Source organism: Palaemon carinicauda, chromosome 1 (genome assembly GCF_036898095.1).
Source record: "Palaemon carinicauda isolate YSFRI2023 chromosome 1, ASM3689809v2, whole genome shotgun sequence".
Classification (NCBI taxonomy): domain Eukaryota; kingdom Metazoa; phylum Arthropoda; class Malacostraca; order Decapoda; family Palaemonidae; genus Palaemon; species Palaemon carinicauda.
The window spans coordinates 143618063-143639877 of NC_090725.1; the positions used below are offsets into that span (position 1 = coordinate 143618063).

The following is a 21815-nucleotide window of genomic DNA, read 5'->3' on the forward strand; positions in this document are numbered from 1 at the left end:
CAGGAGATGAAACAATGGCCTTATTGCACGATGAAGCTTTTGATAAACTGAAACGTTATCTACAATCTGTGTTCTCTAATGGTAAGGCAAGGACAACCCTCGTTTATTTGAAAAGATGGATACGTCCGATATTTGGATTCACTGGGTACCATCAATCCAGAACAGTATAAAACCTGGAAGCTGAAGGCGTGATTAACTAAATATCATGGTAACAAATTAGTCTGTAAAATGTGATGGCTATACTAACATCTTATGCTCCCTTTCTGTAATCTTAGGTGATGCCCTGAGAAAAATCAACTTTCTACAGAGCATGACTGATGAACCAGAATATGAAGACAATTCGTGTGATGTACCATCAGCCATAGATAGTGAAATTGTATATTGAGCATGGAAACAAAGATGGCAATGAATGAACAAGATGTTACCATATGGCTCTTGCTACTTATTATCCATCTCGCCAAATCACTCCTCAGGCGCTATCATCTCTCTGTCCATGGAAAACATCCTTTATCCAGTAAGTTTTGTTGTACTGGACATCAATTTTATGCGCATTCCTTGAGTTTGTTATTATTGGATATTTCAACAGCTTCTTTAATAGATTTCCCAGTGTTGACTATTCTCATCTTTCTGGCAGAAGATACATTGTTCCACACCTAGTGGACATGCACAGACTCTCATGAATGTTGTATGAAGATCCAGATGTTAAGGGGTCAGATTCATCCATTTCAATACATCTTTCTTGTCCATGTTTCTTGACAGTGTGGCGGCCAGTAGCTAATCCGTGTGCATGATGGTCTCAGACATGGTGTATTTTGTCTTAGTAACATTTCAAATAGCAACTTCGATAATAGAGTACCTGATTTGTACTAAGAACGTTCTTTGTACAACTTTGTAGTTGCCATTGAACCTCTAGTTGCCATCATGCACACTATGTACTATGTCCAGCGCATGCGGGTAGGTGTCTATCTGGTGATGTTGTTTAATTTTTTTTTTTTTTCAGCATCAGTCTGGCACAGCATATACTCTTCTAGTTGACATACTCCTGACCTTAGCAAATAGCTTCTTCAGTAGTTTTGGCTTGTTACTAAAGTCCAGAACCTGCAAAAAAAAAAATTCACTTATAATATAACCACCACTAACTTATGTATATGTTCAACATACACAATAATCAGTTCCATAGATAAACATTCCACTTGTGGTAGGTGCTTAGTATGGTTCAATGACCAGTTTGTCTTATCAGATTACTAAGTATTTGGAAGAATTGTTGAAAATTGTAGTTGAAGTTATTCAGAAGCTCAGATATTGTAGGAAAAACTTTCATGGTAACCTTCTTGTTAAATTCAAAATGGCTGCCATACAGAACTCCGGGAAATAGAGACATTGTTTTTTTATTGCATAAACAATAAAATTACCAAAACTAGCTCATGCATACTAGCATACTATTCTCGTTTCACCTATTATGTGACTTATATTTACCCTCACATCACCATTATCCTTAATATTCACTACAAAAGACCTCTATAAATCAAGCTTATCTATTCCTTCGCCACTTATATATATATATATATATATATATATATATATATATATATATATATATATATATATATATATATATATATATATATATATATATATATATATATATCATGTGTGTGCGTATGTATATGTAGATATCCATATATTACCATAACTTCCTGATTTCCATTGAAATTCATACTATTAATCCTGCTTGCATGAACTTTCAACTTCCTCCTTTAACAAATTATTTAAAAATCTTTCACTGATTCACGCAGTTTGTACTACATCATCGTTAATTAACGCTATTATCTGTATATATCAGTCATTCCATACTGCATTTATGACATATTTTCTTTTTGTAAATATTTGCACCCACACCCTGATTTTTATTTTTCTAAACACTATTTGGGCTCTGTGTAATTTGCATTCCATTTTAATCTACTTTCTCTATCTTCTAGCAGTAGGCCTACTCCATCGAAAGAGATTGCAATTGGATGTGCAGACGTCTCATCCTTGTCTGAGACTCGCCTCACTCAACAAGCAGTCACCCTCTATTTGCATATTCTAGTTACCATTTCACTGTCATCATACTGTATTTTAATCCCACTCAACAACTTACTTTCAGTGCCACACATCAGCGTCACCCTCTACTTTGTATCTATGAAAATTCCATTAGATTTAGCTATGGCAAAACACAGATGCATACACACATGCACTTATACGGTATATACATGCATACATCCTCCTTCAACATTTAGTTGTTTACCTATCCAGGAAGTACAACATAAGTAGTTATCACATTCATTCTTTAACTGCATAATATTGGATGAATCCAAGCAAAGTGAAACTTTCACATTAGTTGCTTCATATATCTACACAAAAGACACATCAGCCCTTTCTTTCTCATGCTATGTTTACACCATCTATTCAGCCCCTTCAAGACTTTCCTCTCATTCTACCGATCTCTTCTGAATGTTATACCTTTCGCTAACTTATTGCATTCAGTCTCTCCGCTTGATCGAACCACCCCCATACTTTCTTTTCGTAAAGGAGAGTTGGTTCAACAATCCTTTAGTACAATCCTACCTTGGTTTCATTGATAACTCTACTGCCTTACTAATCATCTAAACACATCCTGCTTTCTATCTTCCTTTTCATATTCTCTGACTCACCTCTTCTACCATCTAAGCATCATCCATTATATTTACTAACATATTTCTATTCTTACAAATCAACCACTTCCATTCTTCCATCATACATGATTACCGTCAGTACTCTATTGTCCTTGTTTCATTTAGTGTACTTTTATTACCTTATTCTTGATCCCATTTACTCTAAACTTTTCCTCTCACAGACACTAGGTAACTATCTTACCAAATTCTGTCATGTCTCTTCACAGCCCCCAATCAGCAAAATGTAATTTGCAAACATCACCCAATTCACATCACCTTCAGAACTCCTTATATTATACAACAACTTCGTTCCAAAATTCACTGCCCTTTATCTGATCCCTCTTTTTTCTTCATCCTAAAAGATATTAAACAAACATGGAAACTACAAACCCCATTTTCAGCCCCATTTTATCACCAAACCAGTCACTCTATTTCTATATGCTATAAAAGGAAAACTAATTTCTATCCCAGTGCCACACACCTTGCCTCTATATTAATTCTTTTATAAACCTTTTCTTAGATACATGTAAACTACATTGATATCATCCCTTTACTTTCAAACTTTACATATAACTTTTTCATAAAAGACGCTTACTCTATGCACCTTTTTCTTGCTTAAACCAACACTCCTTCATCTATGGTTTCTGTCACCTATTTTACATTCTTATTGAAAATCTTACCATATACTATGCCTGGTATACTATTAAGTGTTAAACCCCTATAATGCTCACAATATCATTTATCACCTTTACCTTCATACTTCAAAACATTTATTCATCTATCCCCATCCCCTGGAGTCCTTTCCTTCAGCGAAATATACTTTTCAGACACTCAGTTACTCCATCACCACCATACTATAGCTGCTGCTTTAAGTATACCTCAATTTCTATTGCTAAATATTGGCAAGGCTTCCAGCTCACCTTTAACAAAAGGAATAGCCACTAGACTGCAAGTATCACCCAAGCATACACATACAGTATACACACACACACACAAATATATATATATATATATATATATATATATATATATATATATATATATATATATATATATATGTATATATATGTGTATATATATGTGTATATATATATATATATATATATATATATATACATATATATTTGTGTGTGTGCGTGTATATGTATATGTATGTATATATATATATATATATATATATATATATATATATATATATATATATATATATATATATATATATATATATCTATATATATATATATATATATATATATATACAGTATATATATATATATATATATATATATATATATATATATATATATATATTTATATATGTATATATATATATATATATATATATATATATATATATATATATATATATATATATATATATATATACGTGTGTGTGTGTGTGTATATATATATATACTGTATGTGTATGCTTGGGTGACATTTGCAGTCTAGAGGCTATTCCTTTTGTTAAAGGTGATTTGGAAGCCTTGGCATTATTTAGCAATAGAAATTGAGGTATACTTAAAGCAACAACTCTAGACATTTCTTATCACAGAATGTTAGAAGCCACATTTAGACCCGAATATGACGCTCACACAAATACTGAAAGGACAGGAAACTGTCGTTAGAGAAAACAATTGGTACAAGACAAAAAGACATAAGAGAGAGTCTTGACACACACAAAGAGGTATGCACTCTCAGAGACACTTCATAAATATGAACAGATACAAAGAGATATGCTCCTTACAAATAAGGATGTGAGAGATAGCCCACATGTGATGATAGACAGACAATACGCTCCCTTCGCAATATTATAAACTTCAAAAACACTTTAGTGAGGATATTGGGTTTCATTCCAGGTATTAAAAAAACGAGCCTCCAGTAGTATTATGGAGAAAGGGTTTTTATCTTGTCTGAGTGGGAACTATTTGGTTACGGGAATGTCACCCTTCAACAAGCAACAACGAATTAATCAGGGGAGTATAGGAGCACCAATACTCAAGGACATAATTAACACCTAGAAATATCTTTGGTGATGCAGTTCACAAACCTTCAACTCTAAGCAAAATCTGTCCGTCGTCCTCCTTTGCCAAAATTGTGGTGCGCACAAGAAACATTTCTCTTGGAGTGAGCAAGACTAACCCGACAGGTGAATGTGGACATCTGGCCTGTCAGACGTCTCGTGGGCGAATATGGTCACTTGGGCAGAATCAGAATGCATTGCTGGAATTTGCTGGATCAAAAAGGCTTCACCTTGCTCCAGCTTTCACACAGATGAGAGGCGGTGTGCGTAGCTACGAATGTTGAGGTGTTATATTGGGACTTTCAAGAGGGCATTATATTTTGGTTTGGAGTGAGGTTTAGGCATGGGTTTTCATTTAGAATAAAGAGAGCAATCTTGAAACTCCAGTGAACATGCATAATAAAAATCCTGACTAATATGGCATACTAAAATTAATCATTTAAAAAGAGTAGTTAGCAAAGGGCTGGTTCGGTAGGCAAAACACATCTTAAAAATAATCAGACCAGAATTGGTACCGAGAGATAAAACAAGCTGCTTACAATCTAGCAATGCTAAAATTATATTCAAACTGAGTGAAAGAGCTTATCTCAAAACAGGTAGCTTCAGGAAAGAACCAGCACACGCATCGTGTATCCCTCGTCTCTCGTTTCTATCGCTAGACGTCACGATAATGTCGTATTTATCAACAACAATTTTATCGTAGTCTACCCACATATCAGTAGAAGAAAACGTAAGTTAGGATACGAAAATATCAGGGATAACTAGACTACATTAGCTTTAGCGAAAACCAAATAGAAAAAAAAAATCTGGAGAGAAAACTCTTCACAAGTATATTCTACAAAGGATGGTGGTGCATATGTATCGGTGTTCGCCAGGGGGCCCCATCAAGCTGTTTATTATTTGTACTATACATTGATCCTATGGTAAGCATGTTGAGGACGGTTGGAACGGATGGATTTCTAGGTAATTTACATACTATGTTGTTAATGGGCGACGCTGTCATATTACCTAAAAATAGAGATGTGTAAAAAGAAGTTGTATGCTGTATGCCAATCTTGTGGTGAAAGCGGCATGTTGATTTACTAAAATTAAGCCTTTTTTTAATCAATGGTGAAGATAAGGATAAGAGATCGATACCAAGTGGTGGGTACAATGTCGACTATTCCTCTGAGTATCTGTTATCTTGGTACATGGTTCACAGACTCGGGGAGAAGCGAGGCAGCTATGGCGAAACATGAAATAGAGTATGAGACTATTGTAAACAAATTTGCTATATTTTGTGCGAGCTACACTCCGATGCATTTTATGTATAAAAAAAAGTATTTTTTTTTCTTATACGGCAGTGACATCATCATTATTATGTGCTTCCGAATCATGGCTGACGAATAGTAATAAAGGAATGGAAAAGCAATATAACAAGTTAATAAAATGTCACCTGGTAGGCCTATACATAGAAAAACGAGTGTAAATCTGTGTATGGTGGAGACAGGTATCCCTCCAGTCCAGGCAGTGATTGAAAAACGGAAGTGTAGTTTCATGTAGTCAAATTTTGCTTATGCAGACCGCGACAAACCGTTTCATAGGGTGTATCAAATGTGTAGAGAGGCCAATGTCCCAGGATATTACTTTCTTGGTAGATGAATGGGAAATGGTATACACCCATTAGAGAAGATATCTGAAGCTGTCCGAGGGAAGGCACAAAGGCCAACAAAGTTGGGAATCTATATTACAGACATAAATCCGATGATGACTGTGCACCCGGTTTATACGACAAGCATATTCATACATTGTTATAAACGTGAAGCATTAACGAGACTGCGTCTCATGTTGCATAATCTGTGAATAGAGGTAGGAAGGTGGATTCGGGAAGAACGTGTGTCAGTGGAATGATATTCAGGTGCAAACAGAACATGTGTTGATACACTACCCACTTGCTGATCACTATCGGGAGAGGTATCGAATCTTAAACTTCGCAGATATTAAGAAATTATCCAGTGAAACAATTTATTTTGAAGAATTATGTAATTTTGTATATGAAGTAACTGTGATGCTCTAAGGACTAATTTTGTATTGTATTAGGGTTATGATATGTTGGAAGTTAATTCCTAAAGAGTTTTGAGTAGTTAGTACTGCTGGGGAAAGGAAGAAAATGGGGAGGGGGAGGGGAAAAGAAGACTTATGACCTTAGGTCTTGTGTTGTGGATTAATAGCGTTGGTGTGAAATATTGATCTCAAAATGTATTTTGTGTATGGGTGATTATTTTGGACAAATCTAAATCATATGCAGCGAAGATTACTTTTCTGTACCATGTGTTTGTTTTGTCAATAAACTAGTAGGCCTACTACTAGAAATTGCCATCAATGAGTTGAGCATGCAAACTACAAATTTGGTAAATGCTGTAGCTCATCTATTACATGCAGCCTTTCATCATGAGCCTGGAGTATCGTGGTCATGCGATATTGATGAAATGAGGGAAGATAAAACACCTTATGATGTTTATAATCTAGTTGCATTACTTGCTGAGCCAAAGTCTGATATTCTTAATGGTCAAGAAGTGGTTAATGAGTCTTTACAGTCAGCAGTGCGTTTAGTGCTTACTACATCTGATCACCAGCAAGCGGCACCCGTTGCCCGTTGGCATATCAATGTAGCCTACTACCATAATCTAACCGGAAGTAAAGAACTCGTTCAAACATTAAAGCATATGAGAATTGGAATATCATATATGGGTGTGTGAGATGAACTATCGGCATAGGTCTTAGCAGAATGTAAGTTAAGGGATCAGGTATGTTTGATAGCAACATATCAGTCGAAACATCAGTGCCCAATTGAAATAAGCGAATGGAAGCCATGTATTGTAGTAATAGATAATGACGATTTTAGAGAATATCGCTTGACGTGTTCCTAGGCAAGCCACTAAACTAATTTCATGATGGCATAACCAATAGCCTAACACAGAAACACAGATACTATGGATAAAGAACCTTTGAGAGTTTAAGGGTTCCAAAATCTGACATGCCCCACTGCTCCTAGATGCATTACTCATAACACTAGATTTATTTAGCTAAAACCAAGAATGATAAATTGTGATTCTAAAAGATCATGTACTTCTAAGAGTTATAAAGTCTGAAGACAATGTTCCTGCTTTTAGGCTACAGGGTATCACTGTGCTCTTGACAGTAGTGTTAAGAAATGGGAAATATTTGATATAATATGCTATGCTCAACCTCTAAACAAAGAGGTTGTAATAGCCGGTGTTATGGATTATTGCAGTGATGAAGTAAATGTCCTTGATTCAGCAAGTTTCAGACGAGGCCATTTATAAATTTGATGCTGAACTCCTTTTTTTTCAGACAAGGACAGGGGGTCTCGAGTATTAGGTATACTTGGTTGACTTTACATGGAGCTCTCCTACTTGAATGTCCCAGTAAAAAGATATGGGGCATTGAGGAATTGGCTGTGGCAGGGAGATCGATTTGTTGCATCAGGGAGTGTAAAAAAAAGTACATTGTTTGGAAGGCATTATAATATCAAGGGAATGCACCTATAAAAGCTGATTTCTGAAGTTCAATAGCATATCCTTTTTAGAGATTGTGTTACAAATAGTCCCACGGCCAAGGACATCCTTGTGCTTATTGATGAATAACAGCAGAAGAACTGCATGGAGACTTTGTTACTTCAAAATTATTTAACTCCTTTGTGGAAATTTGGAAATCCTCTTTTAGCATTAGCGTTGTCTGGGATCTGGCAATCAATTTGGTGAATTTTTGCACAGCTGTCGGTGTATGCTTCCACTTATGGCAGCATATGGAAATATTCATTACTTGAGATTTTTGTTTATTGACTACTAGCAGATGATAACACCCACTGACTATAATAAGAATCACTAGTCCAAAATCTATTAATTTTCCTTGAGTGGTAAGAATTGGGATTAAACTTCTACTAAATTGGGTGATTGAAATGACCATGAACAAACAGTCAAAGAACAGAATGAGTGGAGTGGAGGATGGGCTGGATATACTATGCAATTAAGATAATTTAAGGAACATAATGTTTTTAATATTAGCCTATTTATTCATTTACTTGTAGCAATATGGAATCATATTCATCGATTATATAATGATTCCCATTATCACAAATATTGAATAATTGGATATTTTATCACTTTTTGTGTCTAAACCTTATTCTTTGTGTAATATTTTGCTATTCATATTTGGAATTCTGCACTCTCATATCATGTGTCATAGAGGAGCCTATATTTTGATGGAAATGATATTTTCTTTTTTTATTTTCCGAGAATACAGTGTGGTAATTCAAAATACTTTAGGTTATGGACTATAATACGTATGTAAGATTCAATGTGATAAAGTGACTTTTTTTTTTTTTAGTGATATTTCCTAACTGTGACTTTTATAAGAGATGAACAACCATTTGAATTATGGTTATTGGTTATGCACTGTATATAACTCGTTGTGTATCAAACTACACAATTTACCATCAATAATCCATGTAGTGCTGTATATGGCCTATCAAATTAAGAGTTAAAGACTTTTGTTAAAAATAAAATTTTCATCATAATACCCCATTTGGACAAATGCATTATACAAAATTGCTTATGATAGTAAGATTTATATATAAGTACATCATTGGTTTGTTAAAAAAAGTAAAAAATAGTGCTTTATAGCTGAAAAAGTATGTCGACGACGTGCAATTAGTTTTCTTCCATTTTAGTGCCAATTTTCCAAAACATCAGCCAAACAACGGGATTAGATGAAAGACTCTTAGGCTAAGATTTATCAAATTGATACTATCAATGAAAATCAAGCATAGAAGAATGTTCCCTCACATCGCACACGGGCTCACCTATAAGGCTATAACCCCAACTGGACTATTCCTTCCACTTTCCATTTCCTATTTTTTTCTTTTTATTCATTCGTTTCGTTTTAAGGTAACACTTATTTCTCTACTTACATTCCACAATTCACAAAAGTTTTATGTTCTCTATTTTTTCTCCGTTTTTTTGCTCTGATTATACAATTTAGTTGTTTACATCAAATCGTTTTATAGAACACAAATATTAGTCATTCATTTGTTTTTCTCGTTTGTTGACAAATGAATCGTAGCGGGAAACTGGCTGACTCCACAGATCATAACAGGACCAAGACGTCAAAATCAGTCAAATTTTGTATAAAATGGTAAGATAGATATAATTTCATAAAGTTAAATGTCACGGAATTAGGGCAATGTAAGGTATATATGGTCATATTTATTTGTCAGGTTTGCAAATTCAAGCGCCACTGCTTGGATTATATATATCTGCAGTTTGTCCATGTAACCACGGTAATATGTAATAGGCAGAGAATTAACTTTTGGGTATTCTCATAGTATGTTCTATATTTTGTCCAACTTCTGGATACCAATAGTTATATGATTCTTGTAAGTGGCTGGAAACAGGCCAAACATGATTATTTAACACTTTTGAGATTTGTAAATGGGTACAAAACCTAAAAAAACCACCTAACCTAACTTAGTAGTTCCCAGGTCACAACCCCTAGCCGATGGCGAGCCCTCGGATCCCCCTTCCCAGGTCACAAACTAAAAGTAAATCACAAATAAATCCTTACATTATGCTAAAGTAAATTACAAATAACTCCTTACCTTATTATTGACCCCATCCCCCTTTTTTTTTTTTCCTCTTGGTAATCTTTACAGAAGCTTTGTAGTAGAAAATGTGTTGGTCTTCTTAAAGATCAAGTCAGAATCAGACCTTTGAGGCATTATTTGGTTATTTTTTAATTTCACTTGTAACAATACCTATACACTGAACAGAAAGCATTTTCATCATAATCTATTGCCAACATAAATTAAATCGCACTAAATTTCGAAGTAGATTAACGTACTTCTCTCAAGTTCCCTCCTGTAGACGTCTTTATGTGATGGTGGTAAAGTTGAAACTGAAGGGGAAGGTGGGAAAAAGAGGGCTGTTGTAGAACAGCATCCGGGAACTTTGGAAAAAATATTGTAAGCTGTTAATTGATTTAAAAAACAACCTGACAGATACGTCATTGTAAATGCACAGAAACCAAGCATGCGCAATAAGTCCCCTTCAGTTTCTCAAATGTAAACAATGGACTTAGAGTGAAAAACATACTTCACATTTTAATCGACCGATACGTAAGTTTTTATGCCCCAGTCCCTATTAAACATATAGAGAAAAATATCAAACTAGCCAGCACTCGTTCATTTCTTTTAGCGAATTCTAGTTTCGCTAGTAATTAAAGTATCATATATTTATTTCATTTGTTTGATGCTGGCTACCCCCCAAAATTGGGGAAACTGCCTTGGTACAGTTGCCTCAAAGTATTCCTTTACCCCTTACGCTTATGATTTATGAAAATAGTATGGTAACACCGCAATGAAAGCCTATTTGTCTTGTAACGACGGACGTGAATGGTCGAGCTATTGGTATGCCAGTGCTCCTATTTTTATAAACACTACTGTAGACAATATATTAATGATATACGAATAATAGTTCACATTACAAGTGAAATAAGTTGCTGTTAAATACTGAGAAAAATAGTATAGTAACAGAGTAGTAATAATAGCAATGGTAAAAATCATATTCATTCCTGATTAATCAGACATCGTCAACCTTCGTTACATTCAGTTGAGGCAGGCGTTTGCTGAAATCCAACTTTAGTTCATAGTAGATATATGGGTTCTTTTTCAGAACATAATTATTTGTATGGAAATACGCTTTCGATTTATATAATCCATCAATTTATAAAGAAATGAGATCATAAACCGCAAATTTCAAGACCTATAAATATAATTTCATAAAGGCAATTATGATAGCCATTGACAGGTCATGATACGGAAGGCTTGGGGAAAAATTAATAGACAACCCGATGTATAAAGGAACAAATATATCCAGTGTATCATTCATATATATATATTTTTTTAATTCGAGCCACGTCTCACCAGAGTAGCCTAGATGGAAATTTCTCTGGGCGGTAATTAAACTCGAGTCATCTGAGTAACAACACACCTTAACCACCCTGATGGTCTTTATATCATTGGTAGATATGGTTGCACACCGATAAAATCAGTACTCATATAGATAAGAGAGAGAGACTGAACTATGGTTGGTTTTATTTTGTCAATTTCGTTGGTATTATCAAACAATACTATATAGACTTTTTTAATACCTTGAGAATGACAACAGGGACTCGATTAGATAAATGTTGTATAGCCATGTCATTATATAATAAGATAACTCCGATATCCTTGTGATTTCAATACTTATTACAATACGGTGGGGGTCTGAAACAAGTTATTGACGTCAAACTAGCTGTTTCACAGATCTCGTTCAATATGTAATATTTCCCTCCACATAGGCTATGACCTAACAAAACATCAAGAAGGAATCATCAGTCGCATGTTAATTTTTATGAAAATAAATTCCATGATGATCATTCTCAGAGTAGTAAGGTATAAATTCATGACGGGCAGTTCGAGAATTTATCGGTTGTCAAAAGCCCACTTGACAACGGAATTACTTTAGGGAATGTAAGTGCTTCGTAAGATATCACTTTTAATACTAAATATTCTAGATAAGATAATTAGCAATTAAAACTTGCAACTAGATGCACCATAGATGGGTAGATACATAGAGATAAAGAGATGGATTGAATTGCTTTCAGTTATCGTCAGGTTTAGAATTTTTTTTTTTTTTTATTTTACATTTAACTTAAATGACTAAATTGCACCCTCAGTTGAGCTGGCCTTGGTCTTAATCGTTGGTAAAAAATAAAATACCCAAGTCTTTTATTATATAATTATGAATTTTCTTTATTAAAATCAGCTGGATTCATCGATGAATTTATAGCAAATATCTGAAAACTATGTATTATAAATTTGTGATATTCAATGTTTAATCGCAATCATAACTTCGTATTAACCTTTTGTTTTAGTACTCAAGCGATACTGGTTGATTGAAGCTTATTATTTTTTTTTTTCAGTTTCCATTCTCATAACATTCCTTACATTTGTGGGCAAGGTTTAGTGAAATCAATATGGAAATAAATTATTTAATTCTAGTTATACAATGTTGAATTGTAAAAAAGAAAATAAGTAAAACAAGATCGTATTTGAAACATTAATATTTTGTCCATCCACCATTATGTGCAATAACATCTTGCAATCTGTTTTGCATTGACGAGACGTGGTTATACACAACTTGTCGGTTGCGGCGGAACAGTTCCCAATTGTTGAGAACATGCTGGAAAAGACGCTGGTGGTTACGCTCCTGACCCTGCTCCCAGCTGTTGACGATGTTCCCCCCAGACATTTTCGATCGGGTTCAAGTCGCATGCTTTGCTCGGCCAGGGAAGGAGAACAATGTCGCGCTGTTCAGCAAACCATGCTCGGACAATCCTCGCAGTATGGATGGAACAGTTATCCTAAAAGAAATAATATAACTGATTAATCATACTGTTAGAACAAGGTGGAAGGAGAACAATTTATATTTTCAATATAAATGACGGCAAAATAATGCCGTTTAGTCCAGCAAAAGGAGTCACAATAATGATTAATAAAAGGGCTTGAGTAGCCAAGGAGGAGACGTGGGTGTTGTGTGTTGATATTGGTCTACTTTTCATGAAGAGGCAAAAAATACCTTGTAACAATTTCAGTGGCTTTATTTGGCCGCTTTAGATTCATCAGGGAATGTAGATCAATGATGTTGATGTAAGATCCTTTTACAGTTATAAAACTAATAAATCCAAGACAAAAGTCTTATTGAGTAATTTGAAACTACTTTATGACCAATATCAGCAATGAGTTGATACCATATTTGTCAAGAAAGGGCATTCATATAACTAAAAAAAAAAAAAAAAAAACAATGCACATACCTGCATGAAAATTATCTGCTCAGGATAAGGAAGAGCATAAGCGCGAACGGAAGGAACCATCACCTCTTCCAAAATTTCGAGATACTGCTCAGCGTTGAACCTTCCACTGATCTCGGCCAATTCACCAACGCCATGCAGGTGTATCCACCCCCAAACGTTACAGGTGATATGGCCGCTTCTGGCTACTTGATAAATATTCTGGCTGTCGTATCTCGTGTTATCACGCCTCCAGCAATGCAGACGACCATGCGTGTTAGAAGCGAAGGTCTTTTCGTCACTGAAAATTACTCTGCCCCAGAAGTCTAACCCCTCTTCCAAATAACGTTGAGCAAATTCCAGCCGTGCCGTTTTATGACGATCCTCCAGCTTTTGTTTCACTGCCGGAGTCCTATGGTGGATACCGTCTGCGTGGAGCCTATTTCTTATAGTTCCAGACGAAACACGCAAGTTCAGTGTGTCCCTTATGGCAACTGCATTTATAAATGGGCTTTGCGTGGCTACTTCCGAAATCGCCCTATCTTCTTCTGGGGTCGTTTTTCTTGGCCCACCAGCTCTTGGCCTGTCGTTGAGGTTTCCAGACTCTTCCCATCTTCGACACCAAAGTCGAACTGTTGGCAATGAAATTCCTAATTCTCTTGCAATACGTTTGTAAGACATGCCAGAGTCTCTCATGCCTACAATTCTGCTCCTATTGCTGATTCTTTGTTGATTGCGATCCATTGTCTACTCTAGTCACTAAACCGCTACTCAAGAGAATGACATAATGGACTAACAGAGGTCACGACATCACTTACTGGCCCCGCCTCTCTCTCTCTTTCTGAGTTATACAGCTTTAATCGAGTCCCTGTGTCATTCTCAAGGTATTAAAAAAGGTTTATATAGTACTGTTCGATAATACCAACGAAATTGACATAAAATAAACCCAACCATAGTTCAGTCTCTCTTATCTATATGAGTACGATTTTATCGGTGTGCAACCATATCTACCAATGATATAAAGACCATCAGGGTGGTTAAGGTGTGTTGTTACTCAGATGACTCGAGTTTAATTACCGCCCAGAGAAATTTCCATCTAGGCTACTCTGGTGAGACGTGGCTCGAATTAAAAATATATATATATATGAATGATACACTGGATATATTTGTTCCTTTATACATCGGGTTGTCTATTAATTTTTCCCCAAGCCTTCCGTATCATGACCTGTCAATGGCTATCATAATTGCCTTTATGAAATTATATTTATAGGTCTTGAAATTTGCGGTTTATGATCTCATTTCTTTATAAATTGATGGATTATATAAATCGAAAGCGTATTTCCATTCAAATAATTATGTTCTGAAAAAGAACCCATATATCTACTATGAACTAAAGTTGGATTTTAGCAAACGCCTGCCTCAACTGAATGTAACGAAGATTGACGATGTCTGATTAATCAGGAATGAATATGATTTTTACCATTGCTATTATTACTACTCTGTTACTATACTATTTTTCTAAGTATTTAACAGCAACTTATTTCACTTGTAATGTGAACTATTATTCGTATATCATTAATATATTGTCTACAGTAGTGTTTATAAAAATAGGAGCACTGGCATACCAATAGCTCGACCATTCACGTCCGTCGTTACAAGACAAATAGGCTTTCATTGCGGTGTTACCATACTATTTTCATAAAACATAAGCGTAAGGGGTAAAGGAATACTTTGAGGCAACTGTACATAGATAGATATTTACCGTTGGTTGGGATAGGCGTAAACTCTTATTGCTTGCCAAATCGGTTTTTCTCTATGGGGAAAATGTTGTTTATCTTGGTCTGAAATACAATATTACTAGACTATTTTTATGATTTACATAATATGATTTAGTGTTACCTTGCCAGTAGTGAAGCTACAGTAGTTGGGAAGCAAACACACGGTTGACCTAGTCTTACGATAAGCTAAGGATACGGCTGTTCATTGGGGGCTGCAGAGTGGGGTTTATCATACACAACCCCTTTAGTAGCTAAGTAGGTAAGGATACGGCTCTCAGGTTAGGTGTTGTGTTTGTTTCCCTTCTGAAAATGTAGGTCGGTTTTTTCATTCAACTTTTGGGATCTTATAACCTCTAAAATTTAAAAAATATTTGTTCCCCCAGTTATTTGCATTAGAACAGTTCCAATTATCTATAAGTATACCAGCAACATATCTTATTATTATCCTTAGGAATATTATGTTATATTAAATATTTACCCACATTTTAATTACTGACCCGATCTTTCCCAACCAACTACAAAGGCTCCTAACAAGATGTTACAAGTGAAAAACTGTTTGTTCTGTAACCGAAATACAAACCACGCTATTTACATTGGGTTTACCTTTTAGCGTAGCTGAAATGACGAGCCAATAGTTTTTAACGAGGGTTAATTACCCCCGCGCTAGTTAGCGGGGGTAGGGGAAGGGATAGCTTGCTACCCCTCCCCCCCACACACCGGTGATTTGCTTCACTTCACTTTTGGCTCCGGCGATGAACAGACGTGTCTGTCCATCGTCCTCGTTGACAGCCTTTAATCTTTTTTTTTCTGCTTTTTCTTTCATTTTGTGTGTGTGTTAGAAGTTGACCACCTTTATTATTACTATGCGTACGTGCCCTGGAATTGCCGACCGCCCTTGTGGTACTTTTATGTCGGCCATGGACACGGATCCTCACACCCTTTGCCCGCAGTGTCGAGGCCGACGGTGTGATCAGGAAAATATGTGTAGTGAGTGCAGGGAGTGGTCTGCCTCCCAGTGGGAGAGATTTGGCCGCCCGGCGTAAGAAGAAGTCCAAGAGAGACGGTTCTCCTTCCGGGGTTGCCTTGAAGGAGGAAGGTTCTCGGGACTTTTCTTTCGCCGCCCAAACCTCCTCCGAAGCTCCCCCTCGTTCGGCTCCTAAGGAGAGTCGGCCGAGTAGGAGCGCAGGCCCTAGTTCTGTTTCCCGACCTTGGGTGGGGGGAGAAGGCGTCGCCTCCCATAGCGGGGCGGTTCCTCCTCCTCCTCCAGGGGAGGTTATTGATGAATCTTTGTCTAACGATGATCTTTTTCAGATGTGGGCTTCCCTGGGGCTTAAGGGCTTGCCCTCCAGGGTTGCCCTGATTGACCTTGTCCAGTTGGGGGCCGCCGTTAAGCAGTCGCCGGTGATAGCAGAGGTAGATCCTCTGTCTATCGTCGACGTCGTGGTGGCAGAGGCCTCCGACGGGGCGGGGCAATCCTCTGCAGGTGCAGTTGGGGATGTTGGTTCTGACGGCTCTCCTCCCCCTTCCGTACATCCTTCAAAGGGGGAAGGGAGTCCTATGGGCTCTTCTGCTGTCCAGCTTCCCTCTAAGGGGAGTGCTTTGACTGAGACTCCCCTTCGGAGGACTGATGGTCCTGACGATCTTCCTCGTGGCCGCCTTCGCCGTAAGGCTCACCGTCCGCTGCGTCGCAAGGGCCTCCCGTCTCCTTATAAGGGTGTTAAGAGGCGCCTTTTTGGATCTTCTCCTTCCTTCGAAGGGGACTCTCCTCGCCGTAAACAGCCTGCAGCTCCAGCTTCATTAGACCTCTCTGGGGATCGGTCTCCTACGCCTTCCAGACCTTCAACTTCTGGGGCAGATGTTCAGCAACCTGACCTCGTCCCCCGACGGGCAACGGTCCCTTCGGGGCAAAGGGATTCTTCCCTTTCACGTGCAGTGTTAGCGCACAGGCGCTCTCCTGCTCGTCAGCGCTCTCCTGTTCGTCATCGATCTCCTGTTCGCCAGCGCTCTCCTGATGATCGCCCCTCTTCTCGCCAGCGCTCTCCTGAGGACATCCTTCAACCTGTTGTTCCTGAAGAGTGCCCAGCGCGCCAGCGTTCCCCCTGCTCGCCCTTCTGCAGTGTTAGCGCACAGGCGCTCTACTGCTCATCAGCGCTCTTCTGATCGTCAGCGCTCTCCTGTTCGTCAGCGCTCTCCTGTTCGTCAGCGCTCTTCTGAGGATCATCGCCCTTCTGCTCGCCAGCTCTCCCCTGTGGTCTCCGAATATCCTGCAGTTCCTGTTGTGCGCCCTGCGCGCCATCAGTCTCCTGAGCGCTCTCACGATCCTCATCTTGTTCCTGCACAACATCGCTCGCGTTCTCCAGCGCGTGTTTCTAAAACACATGTTCGCCCACGCGCCTACGCGCTTCCTGTTCCTGTTCGTGAACGCTCCGCGCCAACTGTTCCTTCACAGGATTCCACGCGTCGCCCTCTTGCTCGCCAGCGATCACAGACGATTCAACAATCGCCTGCTCGTCAGCGTTCTCCTACGCGTCAGCGATCACCTGAACATCGGCGATCTCCGGACCGCCCGCGTGACCTATCGCCTGCGCGTATGCGTTCTCCAACGCGCCGTTGCCCAGAGGATTTGGAAGGACATGGTTCGCCCTCTGTTAGCTCGCCCTCGCGCCATCGTTCGCCAACGCGTCACCATGCGCCATCACTCGCCTGCGTGCCAGCGTTCGTCAGCGCACCACCGATCGCCTGCTCGCAATCACTCTCCCACGCGCTACAGGTCTCCTGACCAATGTCGCCAGCGATCTTCGGAGCGTTCTCGCTCGCCCACGCGGCAACGCGTTCCCTCGCCGACGCGCCAACGCATTCGTTCACCGGCTCGCCCACTTGCCTGCGCGCCCGCGAGACCGTTCGCGCCAAATTTCACAGCCAGTGACAACAGCAGGAACGCGTGTTACCAGACCGCGCTCAGGATCGCCTCCACCAAAACGCAGGACTGTTGTGCAGGACAGGGAAGACACTTCAGAGAGGTCAGTGCGTCTTTCTTCCCCCTTTCCTTTTCAGGCAGGTCCAGTGGTGTCCACTCCGAGGGATCGCCCGATCCCTTTCCCTCCAGCGAGGATTTCGGACTCTGTGTCCGTGGAGCAACAGACTTGGTTTGGTCCTCTGATGCGGGCGTTAGTGAGGGTTATGAAGCCAGCACTCGCAGATCAGGGGAACAAACCAACGGCTGCCTCACCTCCGCTGAAGAGAAAGAGAGGAGTGGACTTCGTGGTGACTTCCCCCAGGGAGAAGTTGGTTCCTAAGAGGTCTGTCGGGAAGGCCCCATCCCCTTCGCAGGCGTTTTCTCCTTCTCCCGTGGACAAGGCTTTTCCGTCCTCGGGTGAGTCCAGTGAGGCGATAGTCTTCCTCTCGGCACCAAGGGGGGAGCCTTCTCTTCATGGAGGAGAATCGTCTTGCGCGGAAGGGGCTCTCCGAACCTCTTTGTTGGGATCCTGTATCCCTCCCAGGAGGGAACCCAAGGACTCCAAGACCATCCCGAAATCGTCTTCAAGGATTCGCCAGGAACCCGCTGCTCCCCGGGGGAACGTCCACGCTTCGCCCCAGGAAGAGATTTCGGGGACGGGAGACTTAGCTGCCAGCCCGCAAGGAGGAGACCAGCAGGAATCTGAACATGCCTTCTGGCAGGTCCTGAGCCTGATGAGGCAACTCAACGGGTTCATGGATCCCGTGATCGCCCCCCGAGAAGGCAAGGACACGGTCCTGGACCAAGTGTTCGATGTTCAGAAGGCCCCTAAGACCAGTGCGGCTCTGCCCTGGTCTCGGGGATTGAAGAGTTCCAGAGCCAGGGGCAATGCTCAGCTCGCGATTCTTGCCTCCTCCAGTCGTTCCTCTGCCGGGAACAAACTCATCCCACCTCCTCGTCTCCAGCAGAGGAGGTATTTTGAGATCTTGGGTGAGTCTAGTCTCGCTCTTCCTCTCCATCACTCCGTGGAAGATCTGGCTAAGGGAGTTCCCCTCGAGAAGCTCTCTGCCCGTCAGGTGTCGTTCTCGGCGTCGGAGATCCTGAGCCATGAGAAGGTCGCGAAGTGTGCCATGCAGGCCACTTCGTGGCTGGATATATGGCTAGGAACTCTGGGCATCCTATTGCGCTCCGAGGACTTGTCAAAAGAGACCAATAGGAAGGCCCTGGGGACCTTCTTACTCTCGGGCACCCGCTCCATCGAGTTTTTGGCGCACCAGGTCACCACCCTGTGGGCTAACTCGGTGTTGAAGCAGCGCGATGCGGTGACCGAGAGGTTCCACTCGAAGGTCCCCGCCGTGGATGTCTGTAGGCTCTGACATGCTTCCCTCCTTGGGGAGAATCTGTTGGAGCCACAGGATATGGAGCGAACGGCTGAGAGGTGGAGGAAATCTAGCACGGACTCCCTCCTCCATAGGGCCCTTACAGCTCGGCCCTATAAGCCTCCAGCTCCGCAGCAACAGCAGCAGCAGCCTCGTAAGGCACCGAAGCAGGCACCGGCAGCTAAGAAAGTGGTGTCTAAGGCCCAGCCCTTTCCAGCCAAGGTCAAGAGGGGCAGTAAGTCCTCCAGGGGAGGCAAGACTCCTAGAGGGAGCGGCCGCGGCCGCAAACCCTAGGAGTGGCAGTCCCCCTGCGTGTCCACCTGTGGGGGGATGCCTTCAACGTTGCGTGCACAGGTGGCAGCAACACGGGGCTGATGTTTGGACGGTTTCGGTGATCGGCCAAGGCTATCGCGTCCCGTTCATAACATCTCAACCTCCCCTGACAGCGAATCCAGTGTCGTTGAGCTCCTATGCCACGGGAACGGCAAAGGGGTTGGCCCTTCGGGAGGAAGTCGAGACCATGCTCAAGAAGGGTGCTCTCCAGGAGGTCGTCGACGGCTCCCCAGGCTTCTTCAGTCGACTCTTTCTTGTAAAGAAGGCGTCTGGAGGCTGGAGACCTGTCATCGACCTCTCAGCTCTGAACGGGTTTGTCAAGCAAACTCGGTTCAGCATGGAGACAGCGGACACGGTCACACTTGCGGTGAGACCTCTAGACTTCATGTGCACACTGGATCTAAAGGACGCGTACTTCCAGATCCCAATCCATCCGTCTTCCAGGAAGTACTTGAGATTCTGCCTAGACGACAAGATCTACCAGTTCAAGGTGCTGTGTTTCGGTCTCTCCACAGCTCCTCAGGTGTTCACCAGAGTGTTCACCCTGATTTCATCTTGGGCGCACAGGAACGGCATTCGTCTCCTTCTCTATCTGGACGACTGGCTGATTCTAGCAGACTCGGAGTCGACCCTTCTTCGGCACCAAGACTGGCTTCTAGGTCTTTGCCAGGATCTGGGGATCGTGGTGAACCTCGAGAAGTCCTCTCTGCAGCCGTCCCAACGACTGGTTTATCTAGGCATGCTGATAGACACCAATCTCCACAAAGCCTTTCCATCAGACGACAGGATAGCAAGGCTGAGGAGGGTGGCGAAACCCTTCCTCAGGCGAGAAGAGCTTCCCGCCCAATCGTGGTTGAGTCTCGTAGGTCACCTGTCCTCCCTGGCTCGTCTGGTTCCCAACGGCCGCCTCAGGATGAGATCCCTACAGTGGCGGCTCAAGTCCCGGTGGAATCAAGGATCCGATTCCCCGGACGATCTGGTCCCGATAGGATCTATGGAACGGACGGACCTGCGGTGGTGGCTGGTCGACGAGAACCTGCGAAAGGGTGTGAGCCTTCTCGTCCTCCCCCTGGAATTGACACTTGTTTTCGGACGCGTCAAAAGAAGGGTGGGGGGCGCACGTTCTGAACCAGAGGACCTCAGGCCTTTGGTCAGAATCAGAAAAGTGCCTGCACATCAACCTGCTAGAGTTGAAGGCCGTCTTTCTGGCTCTTCAACAGTTCCAACGGACCCTGGCGGGTCATTCCGTGGTGGTGATGAGCGACAACACCCCGGTAGTGGCTTATTTTAGCAAGCAGGGAGGCACTTTTTTGCAGCAGCTATCCCATCTTGCAGTAGAGATTCTGAGGTGGACCGAAGTCCACTCGATAACACTATCAGCTCGCTTCATTCCTGGCAAAAGGAATGTGCTCGCCGACAGTCTGAGCAGGGCCTCGCAGATAGTGAGTACCGAGTGGTCTTTGGATCCTCAGATAGCCAACAAAGTCCTGACTTTGTGGGGTTCCCCGACCGTGGACCTGTTCGTGACAGTGTTGAATTTCAAGCTGCCTCTATACTGCTCCCCAGTCCCGGACCCCAAGGCTCTCTGGCAAGATGCTTTCCAGCAACGGTGGGACAACATCGACGTGTATGCCTTCCCACCGTTCTGTCTGATGAGAAGGGTTCTCAACAGGACCAGACTATCGGTCAACTGTTCGATGACTCTGGTAGCTCCGCTATGGCATCACGCGGAATGGTTCCCGAACCTTCTGCAGCTCCTGACGG

The 21815-nt window shown here is 41.2% G+C and overlaps 1 protein-coding gene across 1 annotated transcript in view; it reads left to right on the plus strand.

Moving 5' to 3' along the window:
• The first annotated feature begins 9770 nt into the window (after nt 1–9770).
• Gnf1 (germ line transcription factor 1) overlaps nt 9771–21815 on the plus strand; it is a 315450-nt gene continuing 303405 nt past the window's right edge. Inside the window, exon 1 of the mRNA XM_068385704.1 lies at nt 9771–9912. Coding sequence (XP_068241805.1) covers nt 9910–9912 — 3 coding nt within the window. The 5' untranslated portion in view covers nt 9771–9909. The remainder of the gene's footprint in view (nt 9913–21815) is intronic.